General features: G+C 41.6%; 1 protein-coding gene across 7 annotated transcripts in view; it reads right to left on the reverse strand.

Annotated features, from left to right (window-relative positions):
• Positions 1 to 22,973, reverse strand: part of sipa1l3 (signal-induced proliferation-associated 1 like 3) — a 203,414-nt gene that overhangs the window by 33,787 nt on the left and 146,654 nt on the right. For 6 of the 7 annotated variants that reach the window (XM_041179196.1, XM_041179198.1, XM_041179193.1 and 3 more), the window contains 4 exons: positions 21,751 to 21,894; positions 12,838 to 12,968; positions 9,039 to 9,157; positions 7,224 to 7,672 (listed from right to left, as the gene is read on the reverse strand). In XM_041179196.1, the coding sequence (XP_041035130.1) occupies positions 7,224 to 7,672; positions 9,039 to 9,157; positions 12,838 to 12,968; positions 21,751 to 21,894 (843 nt within the window). The remainder of the gene's footprint in view (positions 1 to 7,223; positions 7,673 to 9,038; positions 9,158 to 12,837; positions 12,969 to 21,750; positions 21,895 to 22,973) is intronic. The other variant, XM_041179199.1, reaches the window with a different exon arrangement.

Raw genomic sequence — 22,973 nt, forward strand, 5'->3', positions numbered from 1 at the left:
AATTATAAGGCAAGCATGCCCGATTTCACTTAGCGTAAGCTTTCACATGAGGGTCTCATATTCGATTTCAAGCTCCAACAGAAGATTATAGTGACAAGTTTGCAAGTCACTTAATCCTGGACAAAATTACAGTATTTGCCATTCTCCTTACAATGTTACCTCATTAAAATGAATGTTTTCATCAGCTCCTGATTTCAATCTACAGTAGTGGTAGATCTGGATTTTATACTAGTGCAGAGCCCAGATTGTTGGATACTTATCAACTGTATAAAGTTTGTGATTATAAACACCAGAGCTGTAACACCAATAATGGCAAGTGTGATCCATTAAGATTAAATGGAGAATCTGCATAAAGGGCACTGGTCGTTGCAGGGTAAGCATAGCACATATCACATTCGCTAAACAGTCAAGTCCCAGCACTGCTAAATTACTGATTCAATTACTCAGTCAGCTGTGATTTCAGCATCATACAATATAGATATATATATAAATTAAACATAAGTGAGTGTGTGAGAGGCATATAGCTGTGGGTAAAGTATTGATGGTGACAACAGGAATCTTTTCATTCGAGATGATTTAAGAGCATTACACAAGAAATGTATTGGTTCAATACTGCTGCACATTAGCTTAAATATGTTCCTCTCCCAGCTAAGAACACTGGTCATTGTTCAAAATCTCATGTCTGTTGTTTATCAGAAAATTCCCCCATTAGCCCAGAGGCTAATGCAAATCAGTCATATATGTAGGGATTTATTCTAATAAATTAAGTTGCTGACTCCTTTGCAAATAGGTAATGGTGACAGCCAAGTCATATTTCACATTGAGTCCTGGCCAGAATAGAAGGTTTTCTTTTAAATGCATCGCAGTCAGTGTCTAGGATTGGGACATCCACCATTTCTTACATTGTATAATAAAAGGATAACAAAGGCTCATTTCCTCCCTATGTCAACAAAGTTAGTCTTCTTCACCCAGGATGGGCAATTTGGTGGAGTTTTAAAAGGTTACTTTCCCACACTAAAAAGATCAAAAGCTCTTTTTAAAAAAAAAAGCTGATCAGGGTGGGGTAGAAGCAGGGAGGAGGAAAAAGAGGGGGGAGATGAAAGAAGTTGCATTTTTCTAGCGCCTTTCACAACCTCAGGACATCCCAAGGTGCTTCACAGCTGATTAAGTACATTTGAGAGGAGTCACTGTCTCAGTGTGGGAAACACTGCAGTCAATTTGTGCACAGCAAGCTTTCACAAACAACAATGTGATAAGGGTTGGATAATCTGTTTAAGCGATATTGGTTTACGTATTAAGCACTAGCCAGTAGACCAGGGAGAACTCCCCGACTCTTCTCTGAAAAGATGCTGTGAGATCTTATGCCCAGCTGAGTGTGCAAACAGGGCCTTGGTATAAAGTTTCTTCCGAATAAAGGCAGCAGTCCCACAGTACTGCAGTGGGATTGTGTGTGGAGGTCTCTAGAGTGGATTTGAAACTACAGCCTTATGACTGAGATGTGAGAACACTACCCACTGAGAAGCAGGTCACATAGTGATTTAATTAAAAAGGATTGACACCAGTTTATGAGCATCATGACAGACAGCAAAGAATCTCCAAAACACACTTCCATATTTATTGCTCCATGATAATTGAGAAAACTATAACTTTGATCTCTTGAGAGCACAGAGGGTAGTACTTACAGGTGCAAAATCTCGAAAGGTGGGCAGAGGGAGCATCCCGATCAGGAAAGGGAGCCAGTGAGGGAAAATTAATTTTGAGCAGATATTAATGCCTGTGTTAAGAAATGGAATGAATTGCTAAAAACAGCTAGGTACTGCAATGGGAAAAGGGTAAGTCGGAATAAGATCAAATGGGCTGAAGGGCCTTCATGAAATTCAAATTGTGTAATTCTACTTGTAAGTGAAGCTAACGAAGCCACATCAACCAACTTCCAGATCCTAAAAATCACACATTAAGCTCTAATTCTTTGAGGTAAACCATGTCTTCTTAGAAAACAACTCTTTGTAATTCCTGAAAAATGCAGAGAGAAAAAGGAACTGGAGCTAAAGTTAAAAGTTTGATCAAAGTTTTTTTTCCCTATCCCATTAAAGATGAATTTCATAGCATAGGAACCTTTCCAAAGGACTGATGCTGTGCCTGGATGGAATGCCTTTTGTGTAAGAAATTTGCCTCAACTACAGTTGGCTACAGTTCTAAAGGCTTCCCACAGCCTCTGTGCTCAGATGGATATCAAATAGACTTAGTTACCATGCCTCTGGTGAAATTTTACAATAGTGCCATTCCTGAGTAGATGAAGGTGTATGCTTATATATCCAGGGGTTGCTAGGAGCTACAACATTTGGCTTTTAATGTGAATTTACTTGTTTTTAATACTAACTACTCCCTTTTTTCAAACTGATTTTTTTCAATGACATGTAACAGCTCTAATCGCAGTTTAGTTTTTCAACAAAACCGTTCACGTATCCTACATCTCTACACAACAATTCTCAGAGTGAATACAACATTTCCTTTGAGGGTTTTAGTCTTGTTTAAAGGAAAAAAGTCACTGCCACGTGACTCAATAGCTGAGTACACATGGGGTGCTATTAAGTTCAAGACATTGCACATTTTATAACTGAAAAATGGACGTGCGGGTAACAATGGCAGAAAACGTCCCTCAGACTTCTGGATGTTCGAAGTTTAAAAATCAAATTGTAGAGATATTATGAATATCATCCACCCAGGATCTCCAGTGAAGCTAGTTCAGACAACCTTCATTCAGTTTGAAAATGGATATTTTTGGAGTCCAAAGCTTCCATCAAATGCATTAAAAGTGTATAGCAGGCTTGATTTTAGAAAACAAGTGAGGTCTTTTTCAACTGATCTCTTGTGACATGGTTCATGCAGTATCACTACAGAAGCAGATTAACCCTTCGAAAAGTTTAAACTAAAAAAAGCCTCTTTCCTTACTGCAAGACCACCACCTCCACCCCACACAAAGCATTCTGGCTTTGCTGGAAAAGACCCAACATGCTGCTCAATAGAGAATAATCAACTGGAATTAACATATTCACTTCTCCCCTTCTGCCCAACACTGTAGAATATTTAGGGTGGTTTGTACTGCAGGTTTAGCATTGGTGTGAAGTGGTTTCAACTTTGTACTAAATTTACTAGAGTAGTGTAAATTGGGCTTTAAAGCCTGAGGTGACTCAAGTGGAATGGAACAGTGAGTCTCATTCTGCTTCGCTCTGGTGTCAGGTCACATCTTGACTCCCAAATTCAAGCTAGATATACATTATAACTGCAGGATTGAAGCAAAAAAAAAACAATTGTGTGAACTTGGGCTGTGTTACTCTCCATTTGTACAGCACCCAGGGGAACAATTTGCATTTTTACCATGCTTTTAATGTAAAAATTGTCCTTTGATAATTCACCAAAACAAAATGGATGCTGAGCACCAGAAGATGACCAAAAGCTTGGTTGAAAAGACTGATAAATGGCGAAGGAAATGGCAAAGTGGAGGGATTCATGCAGAGTATAGCCAAGGCAGTTGAATCCTCTACTACTGATTGTTAGACAGAGGACAAAGGGAAATGCACAGGAAATCAGAGATGGAGGGTTAAATCCCCATTTACTCAAATATGGGTCAATGGTCGAGGCTTGGAAAACACTTTTCAAAATAAAATTCTTAAATAAATTGTTCATAAATTCTTTTTAAATATTGAACCCAAACTTTATATTTAAATATCCAAACAAAGGGTGCTCCTCCCCAACTCCCTCAAGGTGAATCACTGGATAAGATCTCAGAGATAGTAAATAACCTGAAGAGATTCAATCTACAACAACATCACTGGAACAGTTCACTGAAGGCTGTGTAGGTATGTGAATCCTTCAATGACTGGTCAATGCAGTCAATCTAGGGATTTAAAACTTGGGGTCATAGTGTCTTAAAAGTCAACAGGTCTGGCAACATCTGTGGAGAGAGAAACGGAGTTAATGTTTCGGGTCCATATGACTCCTCTTCAGAGCGTTTCAAGTCATAAGGACTCAAAACATTAACTCTGCTTCTCTCTCCACAGATTCTGCTAGACCTGCTGAGTTTTTCCAGCATTTTCTGTTTTAATTTCAGTTTTCCCTCAGTATTTTGCTTTTATGTTAAAAGTCAACCGCCGGCAAAGTTACATAGTCCTTCTTCTTAAGCAGTCTCTCGGTATCGAGGATGGCTTACTTCCACTCTGGTTCAATGGGGTCTGAGATGGCTGGTAAGTGCAACCTGTAGACTCTGCCACATGCGGGAACATGGTGCTTGAAGGTTCGGGTAGATGAGACATTGGGATGTTTGTGTATTCTCTCCGACTTCACCTCTGCACGTTCCCAATGAAGTCGCTTGATGTGTCCAGTGCCTTCCCGAACGAACATTTTCCATTTTGATCAGTCACAAGCCAGGGACCCCTATGAGTTGGCAGGGATGTTTGATCTCTTCAGGGGTGTGTTGAGGACATCCCTTTGGTGCTTCCATTGGCCCCCCTGCCACAACCAAGTTCCAAGTAGAACATTTGCTTCAAGAGTCTGCATCAGGCATACAAACAAAATGTTCTGCCCAGTGGAACCGGTTTTGAGTGATTAGCATCTCGATACCGGACATGTTGGCTTGGGAGAGGGCACCGTTGTCGGATCACCTTTCTTGCTACCAGATTTGGAGAACAGTTCAGGAGTGCTTCACTACATTGTACAGTCAAATTATTTTGTATCCACCTTTCTAAGCATAGCTTGTGCACATCTGATCTTGCAAGGTTACAGTCAAATTAGCTCACTGCAGTTGCATTTTTCAGTCTCCATGTATTCAAGTTAATAAACTAAAGACTAACATTCATCAGGCCTTCCCACTTTTCTGCAGGATCGGATTTAAACGTGTGCTGCACCACACCACTGGTAGATGGGTGAGGTTTGATCAATGTTTCTCGCTCAACCAATTATTTGATCATTTGACCATTATCTTACTGATGCTTGTAAAATGCTTTGGGGCATCTGGAAGTCATGAAAAGCACAATATAAATACATGTCGCAACCAGGAAAAAAACTTTATAGGAATAAAACCGTGCCATGGTTCAAAGGATATATAAAAGGCGGTCATTTTGAGCTTTATATCTGTGGTCCAGACAATAGTCCGTGGTCACATAGGACAAGGGAAATATTGCTAACATTCCAAATGGGAGGTCACAGTTGGCATAGAACTGGTGAAAAGGTTGGATAAAATTCAGTTAAAACTGAAGCAATGTACGTTATAAACAGCGATAGCGAATTACAGGGCTGTAATCTGATCCTGTGGTTCAAAAAGTTTAACTAATCATTTAAATTAAACTCAGTGTCTTGATGAAGTCAAAAACAAAATACTGTGGACACTGGAGATCTGAAATAAAAACAGAAAATGCTGGAAAAACTCAGCAGGTCTGGCAGCATCTGTGCAGAGAGAAACCGAGTTAATGTTTTAAGTCCATATGACTCTTCTGAAGTTGCTGTGATACTCGAGATTATTTTCCACAGAACATGCACTGGGCAATTGGTCTCTTTGCAGTTACAGAATTTTCTTTCCCCCATATCACAAGGTATTAACACTCCTGCCAACTTCCTCAATCTTTAAGGATGTGCAGCCACCTGACCGCCACAATTGCCAAAAGGGAAACATGTTTATGAGAAATATATTCCACATCAAGGTGCGTAGCTACCTCAGCAGGGTAGTAGCATCATTGTGCCTTCTTAAAAAGACAGTTCGAGAGAAACTTGAACAACTGCAAACTTAGAGAATTTAAAGGGCTGTAATTTAGCCTTTGCGCTCAGCTGACTGTTTATCAGGGCACATTCAAGTATCCTAAAGAACTTGAAGTTAGGAATGAGAAAAGACCATGTCCACACCTTGCACAGGGCAATGAGCACCAAGATCTCCGTATTATTCTTACACCCACCCAGAGTCAAACATTTATTAAAAATTTAAAATTACTCACAAACAGGTCAGACAAGCTACCACTCTGTAGGGTTAGGAAATCCATTGATCGTCCCTGCAAAGACTAACATTTAAAGGTACAGCATGCTCCCATGCAGTTACATTGGCTCCTGCCCGGTAACAATAGTGGGAGCCGCTGAAGTGTTTTGATTCGTCCCCCATGTCAGAAGAGCAGTTCAAGGGTAGACAATTTTGGTCTGCCAATTAGTCATGAGTAGGTGAAGGAAAAAGTGACTAGCTCCATGCACCTAAAGTGCTGCCGTTAGCCCTAGGAGTCATTTGGTAAATCTGTGCAGTCGGGGCTCGGATGAAGCCCCAGTAGCCATTTGCTTGTTTCGTGCTGCTGTGAGTTCAGCTTAGGGAGCCATTGATAGTTTGGTGCAGCCAAGAGTTGGGGCTCAAGAAATACTACGTGACTGAGCAAGAAGAGGCCCTAGACGGCAGAGGTGTTTCGGCGAGCAGTCAGGGCTGGGGAGAAATCCTGAGGAGCAAACCCTGGAAGTGAGCAGTAGTTGAGGCAGTCCGAGTTGGAGTGGCTTTGAGGGAGTTCCAAGGCTAGATCTTTGAAATTACAGAATTGGAATCCCTTGTGAAGGAGACAGTTTATTGAGATTTGCTAACTCAGTGTCCCTGATGTCTGGGTGGGCTGCTGACAAATTCGTGAATCTGTCCTGACTGCATCTGCCATTAGATGTGCATTGTGGGGTGCCTGACCACAGTTTGTCTGTTACTTCACGTGCACCTCACGTTAATTCGGAATGTTAGAGCATAAGGTATACTGCAGATTGTATAGTAACGTTCATTATGTTTGTTCAAAACCCGTGGAATTTTGTGGCTTTATACCAAAAGTAGGTACCTTAAATCTACTTTAAACAAAGTGTTACTGATCCCTAACCAGAACTCTACCCATCTCCCAGGGTCTGGCCCAGGATCGTAACAGCAGACGGTGTGCAAACACAGGCTATTTGACTGTAGAAAGCATCACAAGCAACCTCGATCTTATCTGTGCTTGACAACCATACACCATGGATGATTGCAAAGCAATCAGAATTGTGTTGCTAATATTCTTCTCTCCAAACCCTGTATAACCCTCTTGACTGAGAACAGCAAACTCAGCGCAGACTGAGACCTGACCCCTGAAGCTTCTGCTCCGCCTTCGGGCAGTGCTCTCCACTCACTTTCTAGCATCTTACACCTTTATTTCTTATGAATACCGGGTTAGATGGAAGGTTCAGTTTACCTTGGATGCAAGTTCTCGTTGCTGAAGCTGGCAGTGCCGCTATTGGAAGAACCGCAGATTTTCATTCTGTACCCTTTACTTTGAGCATTGGTGCCGAGTGTTGGCGACGAGTCTCTCCTCCTCTCCAAGTAAGGCGGTGTCCGGTCGAATAGCCGGTTGCTGTAGTCCTGCAACCCACAGTAGGTGACAGAGGTCTGCATCGGTTTCTGGGGTTTCTCTCTGCGCGGTGCTGGTCTCGCAGATTTAGCTGCGGCTGTGCCTGAAGCAAACGGACTAGGTGCATGGAGGGTGGTGTCAATGCCACTATCACTGGATGCTCCTTTTGCCAAGGCCTCACGATCAGCCTCCATATGCTCCATGTTGTCAAACCATCTTTCATCACTGTGGCTGCTGGAGGCATTGCTGGACAGAGTATTACTACTTGACTGGCTTGAGTAATGGGCATCGCCCTGTTAAAAAACAGACAAAAATAGAATCACAAATGCAGACTGTGGAGGTCTCAGAGAAGGCTTAACTTAGAAAGCCCAACAGTCAACTATTTCAGCTTCGAGATAAGGGACAGGGTTCTTCCATTTCTGTACTCTCCAGCTGCAACTTTCTGTGCATTGAAGTGAGTGCATAGGAATTGCGAGCTCAGAAGCCATTAAATGAGTGCCCATGAATTTTTCTCAAACCCAGTTCTGGGAAAAAAAAAGTGTTGAAGTGCAAAATCTAAATTAGGTCACTCAGATTTATGCTCTCTGATTAAATGAACCAGAAACTGCAATCAATGAACTGCACAGTATGGAACAAAGTCTATAGACCAAGAAGGTAGTGGGCTGAATTGTGATCTCAGCTAAACCTGTAATAAAAGGTTATCACAATTAGCACCTGGGACTATCACAGGATTCCAAATGCTGACTGCTATCATGATAATAAAGCAGAATTATTGGTGCCCTCCAAATTCACAAAGACATTCCACACTCACTGTACAGGGTAAAGCACAAGCCCAGGGGAGTAAGGGGTAGGGAATAGATACTGAACAGCAGGGCCCTGTAGAATTAATGCTTTCAGGAGAGAAGTCGACAAAAGAAAAATACAAAAGATTTGCAGTTACATAGTACCTTCCACAACATCAGAATGTCCCAAAGAGCTGTGCAACCAATGAGGTACTCTTGAAGTGACGTCACTGTTGCAATGTAGGAAATGCTGCAATTAAATTTATACACAGCAAGCTCCCACAAGTGTGATGACCAGACAATCTATTTTTGTGATGCCACTTGAGGGCTAAATTATTGGCTAGGATAGCAGGATTAACTCACCTTCTCTTCAAAATATTGACCATGGGACCTTTTATGTCCAAGAGGGCAGACAGGGACCCGGTTCTCATCTGAAAGGTGGCACCTCCGACAGCGCAGCATATCCTTAGTACTGCACTAAGAATATCAGCCTAGATCTTGTGCCCGAGCCTCTGGGGTGGGACTTGGACCCACAACCTTCTGACTGAGGCAAGAGTGCTACCAACTGAGCATGCAGACACCTTGATCTTGTGAAATTGTCATCTTCTCTGTTAAGAGGGTCACACCAAAGAGAACTTGTTACCTCTTAACTCAGTTGACAATGGTAACAGGTTTTGCAGAGCATGTCAGATAGGGCCACACACTGTTCCATAAGAATTAATTCATTTAAAAAATGGAATTATGATTTTATGATTATGGAATCATAAAAAAAGGGTCAAACCATCTTTACACACAAATAGATAAGACCTGATTTACCCGCAGCCAATAACACTCAATATGATACGTGCAGTTAGACTACAGAAATAAAGAGGCTTACTTTGGAATGTCTGTTGGGGGAATCCTTGCCTGCTAGCTCTTGTCTAGGGAGGCGCTTATTGATGTTGTTTCCGGAGGTTGAGTAAACTTTGGATGCAGTTGGCACATGCCACAAAGGCTCTGAAATTAAAAAGCCAAATTTTTAATTATAGTAACAATTTATTAACATAAATAGCTTGCAAAGATGACGGATCATTACCAGAAGGCTGCAATAGCTCCTCTTGCCCTTCCAAACTGAAGATGAATCAGTGGCACAGAGTAGCTAAGAACAAGTAGTGAATCTATTAGGCCCCCTGTGTTTTTTGTTTGGCCAATATTATCTTCTTTCTCCTCTGCTCATGAGTATGTAGGCTTCCACTAAGCAATGGCCCCACAGCTGCTGGTATCATTTGTATGGCAACATGGCAATTCTCGATGGGCTATTTAACCATGGAAGATCTCTCAGGGGATTGGAAGTCAAATGAGAAGGCAACTTTTCAGTTGCACACATCCTTATCAGGCTCCTTCTGGAGAATTGCGCTCAGCTTCGGGCACCGACTGCAAGAAAGATATATTGATCTTGGAGGAGGTACAGGGCAGATGCAGAGTGAGACCGGGGCTTAAAGTTAAATTACGAGGACTAGTTGAATTAACCAGGCTTGTATGCCCATGATTTTATAGGTTGAGGGTTGATCTAATTGGGGTTTTAAAAATTATAACAGGGACTCAGTAGGATTGATACAGAATTAACTATTTCCTCTGCTGTGGGAAATTGAGAAAAAGGAGGCACAATTTTAAAACTGAAGCTAGGCCTTTCAGGGGTGAAACCAGAAAGCACTTTCTCATACCAAAGTTAAGGGAAATCCAGAGCATTCTTCTCAAAAGACTCTGGGTCAATTATCATTTTCAAGATAAAAACAAAAAAACTGCGGATGCTGGAAATCCAAAACAAAAACAAAAACAGAATTACCTGGAAAAACTCAGCAGGTCTGGCAGCATCGGCGGAGAAGAAAAGAGTTGACGTTTCGAGTCCTCATGACCCTTCGACAGAACTTGAGTTCGAGTCCAAGAAAGAGTTGAAATATAAGCTGGTTTAAGGTGTGTGTGTGGGGGGGCAGAGAGAGAGAGAGAGAGAGAGAGAGAGGTAGAGTGGGGGTGTGGTTGTAGGGACAGACAAGCAGTGATAGAAGCAGATCATCAAAAGATGATGTTGTTGACATCTTTTGATGATCTGCTTCTATCACTGCTTGTTTGTCCCTACAACCACACCCCCACTCCATCTCTCTCTCTCTCTCCACCCCCCCACACACACACCTTGAACCAGCTTATATTTCAACTCTTTCTTGGACTCGAACTCAAGTTCTGTCGAAGGGTCATGAGGACTCAAAACGTCAACTCTTTTCTTCTCTGCCGATGTTGCCAGACCTGCTGAGTTTTTCCAGGTAATTCTGTTTTTGTTTTTGTTGTGTATCATTTTCAAGACTGGGGTTTATAGACTTTTGTTAGTGATATGGAGGAAAGGTGGGTTAAATGGATTGAGGTATAGATCGGTATTGAATGGTCGAACAGGCTTGAGGGGGTGAATGGCCTATTCCTGTCCCTACTTTCTCATCCAACTCCACACACACAATTCTCTGACTGGCTTTCCTCTTTCTAATCCTTGGGGTACTAAGGTCAACTGTGGTATCCTTTCTACCTCTCAGGCTGAGATCGACCATGTCAGCACAGTCAGGTGATAAGTCCACACAGCCCTTGCAGTTGAATAGCTGCCATCATTCATAGTCTAGCATCCGCATCAAAGATGATTATGGGGCTACAGGGTTGCCAGCACCAGCAGAACATAATGTCTTGGTGAATTAGTGCTATCAAGGGGTGAACGAGGGGTTTTAACCTGCAGCAAAAAGAACAGCTGCAATAGAATAAATAAGTATGATTGGGACTGGAAATTAAGGGGTTAAGGTGATTGCACAATAGGAATACTGCAGCTGGAGAGAGTGTTGAGAGCATTTCACCAGCTCCAACAGCATAAGCAGCTTTCCCAGGCACCACAACACATGGCCCACACACAGTTCCATAAGGATTAATTCATTTAAAAAATTGAATTTTTTTTTTAAAAAGGGGGCAAACCATCTTTACACACAGATGGATAAGAGCTGATTTACCTGCAGCCAATAACATGAGTCACAAGAGGTCTTCTGCAAGCTCTAATGTTCTGCAGTCATTACCAGTATAAACACAGCTGCCCTGGTCAGATGTTATTGTTTAATTAAACCTTGAGAAGAGCTGTAATCCAATACAAAACAAATCCTTCCTCACATCTAACTAGTTTACAATGCTTGCTTCAAGTAAAAAGCAGCAAGGAAGGGAGGTTGAAATGAAATGACTAAACACAACATTCTCTTGTGGTTGCTAATTCAAAAATGAGTAATGAAAAGATTCCAGCAGTGTGAGATCTTTTCAATAAAAGCTGCTGTTGCCAGACTGGGCTAGGTTATCTCTGCAGTACCTCACAATTGTACTTGTTACAGCATTTCAAAATAGCACCTATATTTTATGCTCCCGCTCCACCACCCCCCACCCCCCCGCAATTAGACAATCCTTTGAAAGACTGTCTGGCATTTGTAACTCATTCCACACTTCCTTTCATCAACGGGCCACTGACCTACATGCACCCAGTGTACCTTCTAATTGAAATGTCCCATTCAACACCCTGTGACTTTATGCAATGGCCATACAGACAGACCTGTCAATACTGGACAAATCCTAGGTGAGAGTTTTTCTTTTAGTCGTCAGAGGTATTACTTTGCAACGAAAATAAGTGAATTAAAAGTGCCATGCTGTAATAATCACGTAGGTACATACTCCGTTTTTCTCTCTCAACATCCCACTTTGCAAGTGATACCTCGAGCTGCAAGTGAATGCAGTAGAGTAAGGATGCTATGAATGTGGAGCTATACCATTTCTACAGCAGCAGTAAGAATCCTCTGTCCCAATGGTAGCACCATGCACAACTCATAGCATACCAAATTAAATACCAGGCTGTGTCAAATATTAGCAGCCTATGTAGCCTTAGGTCATTGTCAGAGGACTGAGCCAAGATTACCGAACTCATCCGTGTAGACGCTTTACAGAAAGCAAATGTCGGAACAAATTATACCATAAGTCTGATTCAAAACCAAGTTCCAGAGGTGAAAGAACTGTGCACTAATATAGTTAGCTAACCCACCTGCCCTAGAACACTACATTTAAAAGAATTTCACTTTCTTTTGTAAAGGCAAAATACCGCGGATGCTGAAAATTGGAAATAAAAACGAAGTACTGGAAAAACTCAGCAGGGCAGGCAGCACCTTTGGAGAGAGAAACAGAGTTAATGTTGAGCCTATCATGACTTTTCTTTGGAACTCAAAATGGTTTCTCTCTCCATAGATGCTGCCAGACCTAAGCTTTTGCAGCATTGTGCTTCACTTTTTGTTCCGATTGTGGTTTTTAAAAAGAATTTCTCAATTTTGATAAATCAGACAATTATCTTACGAGGAATTGATTTGTCCATATTAAATACAGAGTCCTCTTGATGCAAATGGATTAAAATTGTCCCACGTGATAGCAATAGTGAATCCATCAATGCGTTGGCACCCAATTCTTCTGGCAGTGGTAAAGGCGTAAAGAGCTGCTGGTGTCGATGAACTGTACCCTGCATGAGTCAGCACCATTAAGGAAGGCGAGGGAGGGGGGAGCACAAATTAAATAAATATTAATGCCCACCCAAACCCCAGAGACAGTGGACGAGCAGAAAATCTGCAGCATCAACTACAATCCATTACCGTTCTTATTTCGCTCTATCGTACTGTCCTGGCTGGTTAATCCTCCAGATGAAGAATCGCCACTTGACATCATGTCATCTTTGTTGTGTTGCTCATATGGGGCAAGTGGACGTTGGCCTCCTCCTCCATACCTGTCAGTGAAATAAGCACAGGACATGCTCCAGTTGAATGGGTCAAAGCATAAATATGGGTGCTGCAAAATTAAATGCTCCAAGTTTTATTTTATACACAAAACTGGTAATTCAAAAGAGCTGACTGCTTTTGCAGCAATAATTTTGAATAGACTGCAGTCTAAGGTTGCCCCTCATTTTAAGAGCCCATGTGACAAATCTAATGGGAAGGTTTAGCATCAAGACCAGCAGCCAGCCGAGGCTTGTGTGCAAATACTGCCTGGAGGATGAGGTCATCCTTTTGGGGAAGTTGGGGGGTGGGGGGAAAAATATGGGGGAAGGGGAGAGAAAAGCACAACAGAAATAGGAATGAACTAAAATATTAGAATGTTTTCAGTGCAGATAATTTCAAGGTTATTCCACTGCTTCAATGTAGTGTTATCTGTATAAAAATAGACAGTGATTAATTCCAGTTTTATGGCTGAGCAGTGATCAAACTATGTTTAACTGATAATGTTGGTAATCTTTAAAACCCCCTCAGCACAACAGCCATCAAAATAGTTTAACTTTGGTAACTGCCATCTTTATAGCTCTATTTTCTCCCCATTAAAGCCATTCAATCTCGACAATCACCGGCAAATGTCAGCAGATAATAGATGTGTGATCTAAAGCAAAGAAACTACCAATGATGCATTATGACATGGCAAGTCTTGTACAATCACCAGATTGTTGTTTCGGAAGGTTAACTTGCAAATTTAAAACTACCCCCATCTCAATTTCTCTTCCTGGTCTCCCCTGGTCGTGCACTGACTACAACAGCCTGGTTCCAGAACTCTCTACACCGCTCAATTTGGAGTTTCAGTAGTGCACTGAAGCCCAGGAGAATCTATTCATCTACAGTGAAGTGATTTGTTTCCATTTTCCCCTTCTTCACGTGTCTAAACTTGGCTGTAATGCAAGTGTCCCTGTGCTCTGCAAATTGGTATTTTGTTATAGGAATATCAGCACTTCCAAAATAGAGTCTGCATATAAGATCCAAGTATTGATGATGAAGGATCTCACTCAGTGTGAACTGGTCTTTGCAGGTGCTGTGCATTTTCAGTATTTTTTTTTTTTTAAAATAAAAGAAATTTCTAACCTTCACAGCTTTGCTTTTCTTTATAATCTCAAGCTCCAAATAGGCAGGAGGCAACCCTATAATTCTGCGCAAAGGCAAAATACTGCAGATGTTGGAAATCGGAAATAGAAATAGGAAAATGTTGAAAATACTCAGCTGGCCTGGCAGCATCTGTAGAAAGTGAAAGAGAGCTTCCGGCCAAAACAAAAACAGAAACACCTGGAAAAACTCAGCGGGTCTGGCAGCATCGGCGCAGAAGAGCACAGTTGACGTTTCGAGTCCTCATGACCCTTCAACAGAACTGAGTAAAAATAGGAAAAGGGTGAAATATAAGCTGGTTTCGGGGGGGGGGGGGGGGGGGGGGGGGGGTTGTTCGGACAAGAAGCCAGTAATACGTGGAGATAACCAAAAGATGTCACAGACGAAAGGACAAAGAGGTGTTGAAGGTGGTGATATTATCTAAAGGAATGTGCTAATTAAGGGTAGAAAGCAGGACAAGCAAGGTACAGATAGCCCTAGTGGGGGTGGGTTGGGGTGAAGGAATACTAAAAAGGCTAAAAGGTAGAGATAAAACAATGGGTGGAAATACATTTAAAAATAATGGAAATAGGTGGGAAAAGAAAAATCTATATAAATTATTGGAAAAAACAAAAAGGAGGGGGAAGAAACGGAAAGGGGGTGGGGATGGAGGAGAGTTCATGATCTAAAATTGTTGAACTCAATATTCAGTCCGAAAGGCAAACTGTTGCTTATGCTACATACATGGATTGGAATTTACATTATCAAGTTATACGAGACAAACAGGAAGGGTTTTGTTTTTCTGGCTGTGCTTTTAATTCCTTGCACCACCTTGTGTGACGACAAAGGACATGACCTTTGTTGTTGTACTAGGAACACAAGAAAGAACATAATTCATGGCCATCTTGACATGAGGTAGCTCTTTCTTTACACAAATGGTTTAACGAGAAAACTAACTTGCCTTTCAAGGTTCTGTTCCCAAAACAAGCTGAAGGGCTGTGCATCAGCATTTAATGCAAGACTAGGTCACCTTTTTGGGTAATTTATTCTCAAATTGGGAGGACATGAAAATTTTGGTGAATAGAACACTTTTCATAGAGGTTGCATCAACTAATTCCAGGTCAGTTATAGTGGTAGTTAGGGTTAGGAAAAATCTCAGACCTCCTAATAAAAAGTATCCTTATAGTCTTTGTGGGAGGGACAGAGCTTTTGCTACTGAACTCGCACGGCTTGAAGAGATTAAAAGCAGTGCAACCACACTCATGCCAGTCAGGTTACATAAACGCCCTACACGATGAAAGGATGCCAAACTCATGCCAACAGGTACAAGGGCAGTTTCAACATGTATTGAACTAATGTGGATTTATTCCTAACAGGTTGCAGGACATATTCTGGGGAATAGATCCTGCAGATCAGTTTGAGAATCCCAAAGTATAATAGTACATTCCATCACATGCTGCCTTTCATCTGCACACTGCTGCACACTGATTCGTTAGTCGCCATAGATGAAGGGCATAAATGAATTAGAGACAGGCAGCCATTCCACACTGTCAAAGTCTAAAATACCTTTTTAAAAAAACAAGCAACCAATAGCTGCAGGGTTAAGCCAGTAGTTTGATGTACCTTTACCAGGATGCTTGAAATCACATCCATAAATGGACAGAGCCAAAGTGGTTCGAGATTATTAAAGAAAAAAGTCACAAACCACAGGATCCCCTAAGTCGTGGCTAGGCACTCGCAGCTCATTACAGCTCATTTTAGCTATAATGCTGCACCCAAGCCCGGCACCAATAAAGGAACAGGCAGATCCAAGCATATAAAAGGATCACACCATGTCCAAACCTGCTTTACAAACAAGTACCCTGCTTATACCAACTTCCTGAAGAATAACTGGTCTGCAACAAATAACACCGCCCACATTTAGAGCTGACCAAGCTGCTCTCAGATCAAATGCAAGCATTTCATACACTTCAGTGCAAAGAGAATTGGACTGAGTGTAGAACAGATAGCCAATATGGACTTGATGGGCTGAATGGCCTCCTTCTGTGCCATAATGACTCTATGAAGGAGTTGATTAGTAATGTAATTTCCCGTCAGGCCCCCCTGTAGGTGTGAATATCACGGTTACACACCAGACAGGTTTGGCTTCTTTCATCATAACCTGAAAGTAGAAATTCCCTGAAATTTAGTATGGAATCTGCAGCCACCCACAAACGTATTTTAGATTTCAGTTCAGATGCCTTACTGGTTCTCTCTCATTATTTGTATTGCTAACAGTTGCGTAAGCAAAAACAAATCTGAATCAGTATGCAATACAGGGTTAGAAATTCTTTTGTTCCTTGAAAAACCAGTTTGGTGTTTGAAGAGCTGTAATTTATAATGGGTGACTGTAGGCTTATAAGTGCTGAACAGCATCCAAAGATCCAATTAATCAACAACTCTCGTTTAACCCTGCTAAAGAGAAGTAACTGGCAGGAGGTTTTCACAGCACTTATAAATGCAAATAAAAAACATTACATATAATAAATGAATGATTCAGCTGTCTGAAATGTAAATTTGACAAGTCAATATCATACCTCACTGTCATTCAAAGACAAAGTTCTAGCCTGTGTGTGTTTCACAATTAACAGGCATAATGACAGATCTGTTCACACCTAAAGAGAACGGCCAGTTAACAACTCAAGTGCAGACAGAGTCAGAAGTGACAAAGGGTCCAAAATTCAAAATTTAGCCCATCTTCTCTCATTTCAGGAGTTGATGGACATTCTAGCTTTTTCTATTACTTCAGGTTTCCAAGAATCATATTTTTGTTGACACAATTACACTTTACAAGGGTTTCCAATGCCAGGCATACAGCTGTAGTGCTAGCTGTAGCTCTGTTACTAGCCTCTTGAGTCACAAACTTGTGGGTTCAAGTCCCACTGACTTGAGCACAAAAATCTAGTCTGACACTTGCAATACAGAGGGAGTGCTTCACTGTTAGAGAAGAGTGGTCCGGATGAGACATTAAACCCAGGACCAGTCTGTGCTGTCAGGTAGGTGCAAAAAATTCCTCGTAACTATTGCGAATAAGAGCATGGGAGATCTCCCCTTTGCTCTGGCCAATATCTATCCATCATCTAATATCACTTAATGGTCATTATCCCATTGCTGTCTGTGGGACTTTGCTGTACACATTTCCTACAAGAAATCAGTGATTGGACTTCAAACGTACTTCATTAGCTGTAAAACACCAAGTTGCCCTGTGGTTGTGAAAGGCATGATAGAAACGTAAGTCATTTTCTGTAACAGGAGCTGACAAATGATGGAATCTTACTGGAGTTTTCAAATAAAGGACTAAGATCTGGAACTCCACAGGATGTTTGCAGCTTATGCCCTCTGGTTGCACAGTACCTCGGATACACCAGTGTGCTGCTCACTCACTTCCATTCCATTTTTTAAATAAATGCTTTTTCATTTCCAAAATCAGGAGGCAACACAAATTTGATGCTATCTGGCACCAATGGACAAAGGCACCCCCTTCTCTAGTATAGCCACTAACTCAACTGAAAACACAAACATCTTAAAACTAAAAGAATGGTCTCTCAAAAGCCTCAGTTACCTGATGAGAAAGAGAAAAATCTTAACAACACAACTGGGGATGTTATTTGGTGTAGAAACCAGATATGTACAACAGTCTTTCCTCTAGAGGATTGTCTCATTGAAAATAATCAAAACTCTTATATCCAGCTCCAGTGATCTGAAGTTTCGCTGGGACAATGGTGCACAGCTTCTTCAATCTGTGCTTGCTTCTTACTTGCATGTTATGTTTTAGACAAAATCGTACAGACATTTTAACTTCTATGCACACATCGAAGCACAAGTGGTCAAATGTATAAGGTCAATACCATCTGCCCTTGTAGGAATGTGCTACTTGGGAGCTTTGCATATACTGGGTAATGACAAAGGGAACAATATGACAGGAGAACCATTAACCAAGATTCAAGTTACAGCAGCACATCCCCTGAATTAAACTCAGTGGATGGCCACAATAGTTTCAGCCGGTTAACAGCTTTAAAATCTGTTTAGCAAATGTACATACAGCCATTTTAAGTTGGCGCAGATAATTTCAGCCAGAAATTAAACATCTGCTAACATATTTGATGACACGGACAGCCTGTGGTTAACACCTCACATTTTGGATATAATTTCAGCTGCACTATCATAAACACTGTTTGGAATACATTAGGTGAGAGAGAGGTTGTGTGGCACTAAACGTTACCCTAGCAACCACAAGCTTCATATGTTGAAAGCCACCACTGTAATGATTCAAAGTCTGCCAAATTTGAACAATGTCACATCACCTGGAGGCATAACATGTCCCATAATTTCTAATTTATGTTGTTGAACTTCAACAGCAATTCCCTTTTTTTTTGAAAATGGAAGTTTGACTATTTACACCTATAGTACCAGCATTTGGACATTCTCTCACTGATATTCATCAGGTAGGTTTGACCAGACCTCTACCAGATTCCTCACTCCATTGTTTGTCCATTATTTATTCACTGTTGCCTGATGGATGTTATAGCCACATGATAGCCCTTTCCATGGTTCAGGTGTGATCAGGATTAAATGTAATAATTCTCAGCTCTAGTCTTTCCTCAGACAGCAGCAGTTTACTGATTCCTCTGTTATTAATCTGTTCGTGCACTTCTGATAGGATTTAAAATGCAGTGTACTTGCAAGTTCATCTCTTTTCCACAAAGGAATTAAACCTTAAATTTTGCATTCAAAATTTGAAATAAAGATCAAAAACATTTTGCCACAGGCAGCACATCCATCAACATCTGTAAAGACAGGTGTGAATTTGCATCTTTCATCAGAATGTTACAAAGGCTCTAGACCTCTGCATCAATACTGAGAACTCCAAATGCCTTCTGCTTTTATTACAGAATAAGTTAAGATAAAAAGCAAGGCTGGAAATGAAACTTTAATAAAGTGACGACAGTACCAAATAATGGTTGATATGATCTGTAATAACTTGATTAAAATCTTTTATATACACAAGCTCGTGTGGATTTATGGCGCCTTACAGAATCATGAAAATTTTTCATTAACTGCCTCATTCCTGTCATATACATTCCCATTTTAAATAAAAACCTATCAAATGAAGTGACACTCCAGTATCACGATGCTGCTTAGTCTAACGCAACAGAAGAGACAGAAAGCAAAATCCAGAGAGTGATCAGACAGCTTGCCAAAAAGGACATTTGAAAATTTCATAGCCATGCACTCCTTCTGTGCAATCCTGAGTTCGGGCTGTACAATATGCCCAAGGTTCACTTTAGCAGTTTGAAATAGAAGAAGGTGGAATGTCTTTCTAAAGTCAGCACAGTTGAAAGTTTGGACATTTGAATCAGAAAATGCTGGAAATTCACAGAATCTGAGAGACAAAACAAAGGCCCAACTCTCAAGGCTACATCTTGAAATCTGATGAAGGGCTGTCCATGAAATGCTAACTTTTTTTTCAAGCAGCTGTGCATTTCCAGCAATTCCTGCTTTTCATCAATATAATTTTTTAAAAACAAATAAATTCATTTATGGGATGTGGGCATCGCTGGCTAGGCCAGGATTTATTGCCCATCCCTAATTGTCCTTAAGGTGGTGGTGAGCTACCTTCTTGAACTGCTACAGACTATGTGGTCCAGGTACACCCAGAATACTGTTAGGGAGGGAGTTCCAGGATTTTGACCCAGCGACAGTGAAGGAACGGTGATATATTTCCAAGTCAGAATGGTGATTGACTTAGAGGGGAACTTCCAGGTGGTGGTGTTCCCATGCATCTGCTGCCCTCGTCCTTCCAGATGATAGCAGTCTTGGGTTTGGAAGGTGCAGTCTAAGGAGCCTTGGTGAGTTCCTGCAATGCATCTTGTAGATAGTACACTCTGCTACCACTGTGTGTCGGTGGTGGAGGGAGTGAACATTTGCGGATGGGGTGCCAATCAAGCGGACTGCTTTGCCCTGAATGGTGTCGAGCTTCTTGAGTGTTGTTGGAGCTGCACTCATCCAGGCAAACGGAGAGTGTTCCACCACACTCCTGACTTGTGCCTTGTAGATGGTGGACAGGCTTCAGATAGTCAGGCGGTGAGTTACTAACCCCTGACCTCTTGTAGCCACTATTTATATAGCTAGTCCAGTTCAGTTTCTGGTCAATGGTAACTCCCAGGATGTTGATAGTGGGGGATTCAGAGATGGTAATGCCATTGAATGTCAAGGGGCTACAGTTAGTCTCTCTTGTTGGAGATGGTCATTGCCTGACACTTGTGTGTGAACGTTACTTGCCACTTGTCAGCCCAAGCCTAGGTATTGTCCAGGTCTTGCTGCATTAGGACATGGACTGCTTCATTATCTGAGGAGTCGCGAATGATGTTGAACATTGTGCAATCATCAGTGAACACCCCCACTTCTGACCTTACGGTGGAAGGAAGATCATTGATGAAGCAGCTGAAGATGGCTGGACCTAGGACACTACCCTGAGGGACTCCTGCAGTGATGCCCTGGAATAGAGATGATTGACCTCCAACAATCACAACTAGCAGAGAGTTTTCCCCCCCCGATTTTCATCATCTCCAGTTTTGCTAGGGCTCCTTGATGCCACACTTGGTCAAATACTGCCTTGGTGTCAAGGGCAGTCACTTTCACCTCACCTCTGGAGTTCAGCTGTTTTGTCCTTGTTTGAACCAAGGCTGTTACAAGGCCAGGAGCCGAGTGGCCTTGGTGGAACCCAAATTGAGCTCACAGGGACAAAAGCAATAGATTTTGCATGACTCTCTTAGACAAAGTAAATTATATAAAAACGCATGACATAACCAGCAGTAGATTCCAACAATGACCACACGGCACCCCCCCTAAATTCCGAGTCAAACGTAAAGGCAGCTCACCAACACCTTCGAGGGCATTTAGGAATGGGCAAGAAATGCTGGCGCCAACCATTCCTCGTAAGCCCAATTGAAGCAAACAAAAGAGTTATAAAAGAATAATAAATTAATTACTTAGTGAGACACAGGGTGCTTATAACCTGAAAGAAAATTTGGGCTTGGGACATTGAATCATTGAAATTTACAGCACAGGAAGCCACTCGGCCCACCTATGCCTGTGCCAACCAAAAAAGAGCTATCCAGCCAAAACTCACTTTCCAGTTCTTGATCTGTAGATTACCACACTTCAAGTACATAATCCAAGTTTTTTTTTTAAATTTGAGGATTTGTCACTTATTTCAAGCAGTAAATTCCAGACACCCACTGAATGAAAACATTTCTCCTCAATGCCCCTCTAATTCTTCTACCAATTACTTTAAATCTTTGCCCCCTGGTTATTGACCTATGGGAAACAGCTCCTTCCTATCCACTCTGTATAGGCTCCTCAATTAAGTCTCCCCTTAGCCACCTCTGTTCCAGAGGAAACAATCCTAGTCTATCCAATATTTTCTCATAGGTGAAAGTCTCCATTCCTGGTGAGCATATGCAAGTTTCACTGAAGGAAAATACTAGAAACCAGAAACCTGCATACTGATGGCTGCGCTCCACGGGATCAGTATTATTGGAGATGGAAACCACACATGGTCCCCGTATCAACCTACTTTTCCTGTACCATAGTATGAGATAATATAAAAGTGAGCTGCACTCCTACCTGTCATTAATAGCTTTTTGCCTACTGGATAGAATGCCTCCAGATCCTGGTGAAGAGAAGCTTCCAGAAGGGTTACGAAATGGCGGAGCTCTTTCAACCACAGCAGTGGAAGCTGTAGAGTACGTTTCTGGGTAGCTAACCGGTCTGCAAGATAAATGGAATGTTTGACAAACTCCAGTTTGACTAAGGGAGGTGCTGCATATTTAATGACAATTTATTTACATTAATGGAAAATCCCTATTGTAGAATTTACACCTCCTAGTGGCAATGCTGATGGACTCATTATATGGGAGTCCGTAACATTTCAACAACAGCAAGGTAACCACAGTAAGATACAAATGACATCGCTGAGTTCAAAAGGGGATCATCAATAGCATCTGAGCACAGCAGAAATCTTCTTGGAGCCCATCCAAACTGTGATCTAACACAATACAAGATCTTTTTTTCCAGATGAGAAAGAACATGCATTTACATAGCGCATTTTATAATCTCTTGTCAAATGCTTCGGCATATCCTATCAGTGAAAGATATATTTTTGGAGTGTTATCATTATTGTAATATAGGGAGTGCAGCAGCTAATTTGTGCACAGCAAGATCCCACACATAGCAATGCAATAATGATCAGATCATTTTTTCTTTTAGGGGTTGATTGAGGGAGACAAATTGGTCTGGACAACTGGAGAGAATTCCCTCTGCTTTCCTTTAAATTGGATCCTTTACGCCTATCTGAGAGGGCGGATGGAGGTGTGTGTAATGTCTCATCCAAAATGCACCTATGACAGTGCAGCATTCTCTCAGTATTGCACTGGCGTGTCAGCCTAGAGAATGTACTGAAGCCTGTGAAGTGGATGTGAATTCACAACCTCAGATCCAGAGGAGTGAGTGCTTCCCACTGAGCCATGGCTGACATCTGAATTTACTGCACTAAGTATGTGTGCAACAGGGTCTATGGCCTTGTCCTTCCAGTCTGCAATAATAACTTGATGCAATCTAGTCAGGTCATTATATGAGTCTTTGCTCAAGGTCTGACATTGTGCCCATGTGCTGAGGTCCTTTCACCCACATGAAGACAGGTGAGGTTGCCTTCCTGCCAAGTCTGACAGGGAACACAAATGTCCAGTTTTGTAGCTTTTAAGGAATTAATCTAAGGCTAATGACAGGGACTCAACTGTCTGAAGCGGATGAAAATCCTGAGCCAAATATTTTTGAAATGACCAAGTTGC

Source organism: Carcharodon carcharias, chromosome 34 (assembly GCF_017639515.1).
Source record: "Carcharodon carcharias isolate sCarCar2 chromosome 34, sCarCar2.pri, whole genome shotgun sequence".
Taxonomy (NCBI): Eukaryota; Metazoa; Chordata; class Chondrichthyes; order Lamniformes; family Lamnidae; genus Carcharodon; species Carcharodon carcharias.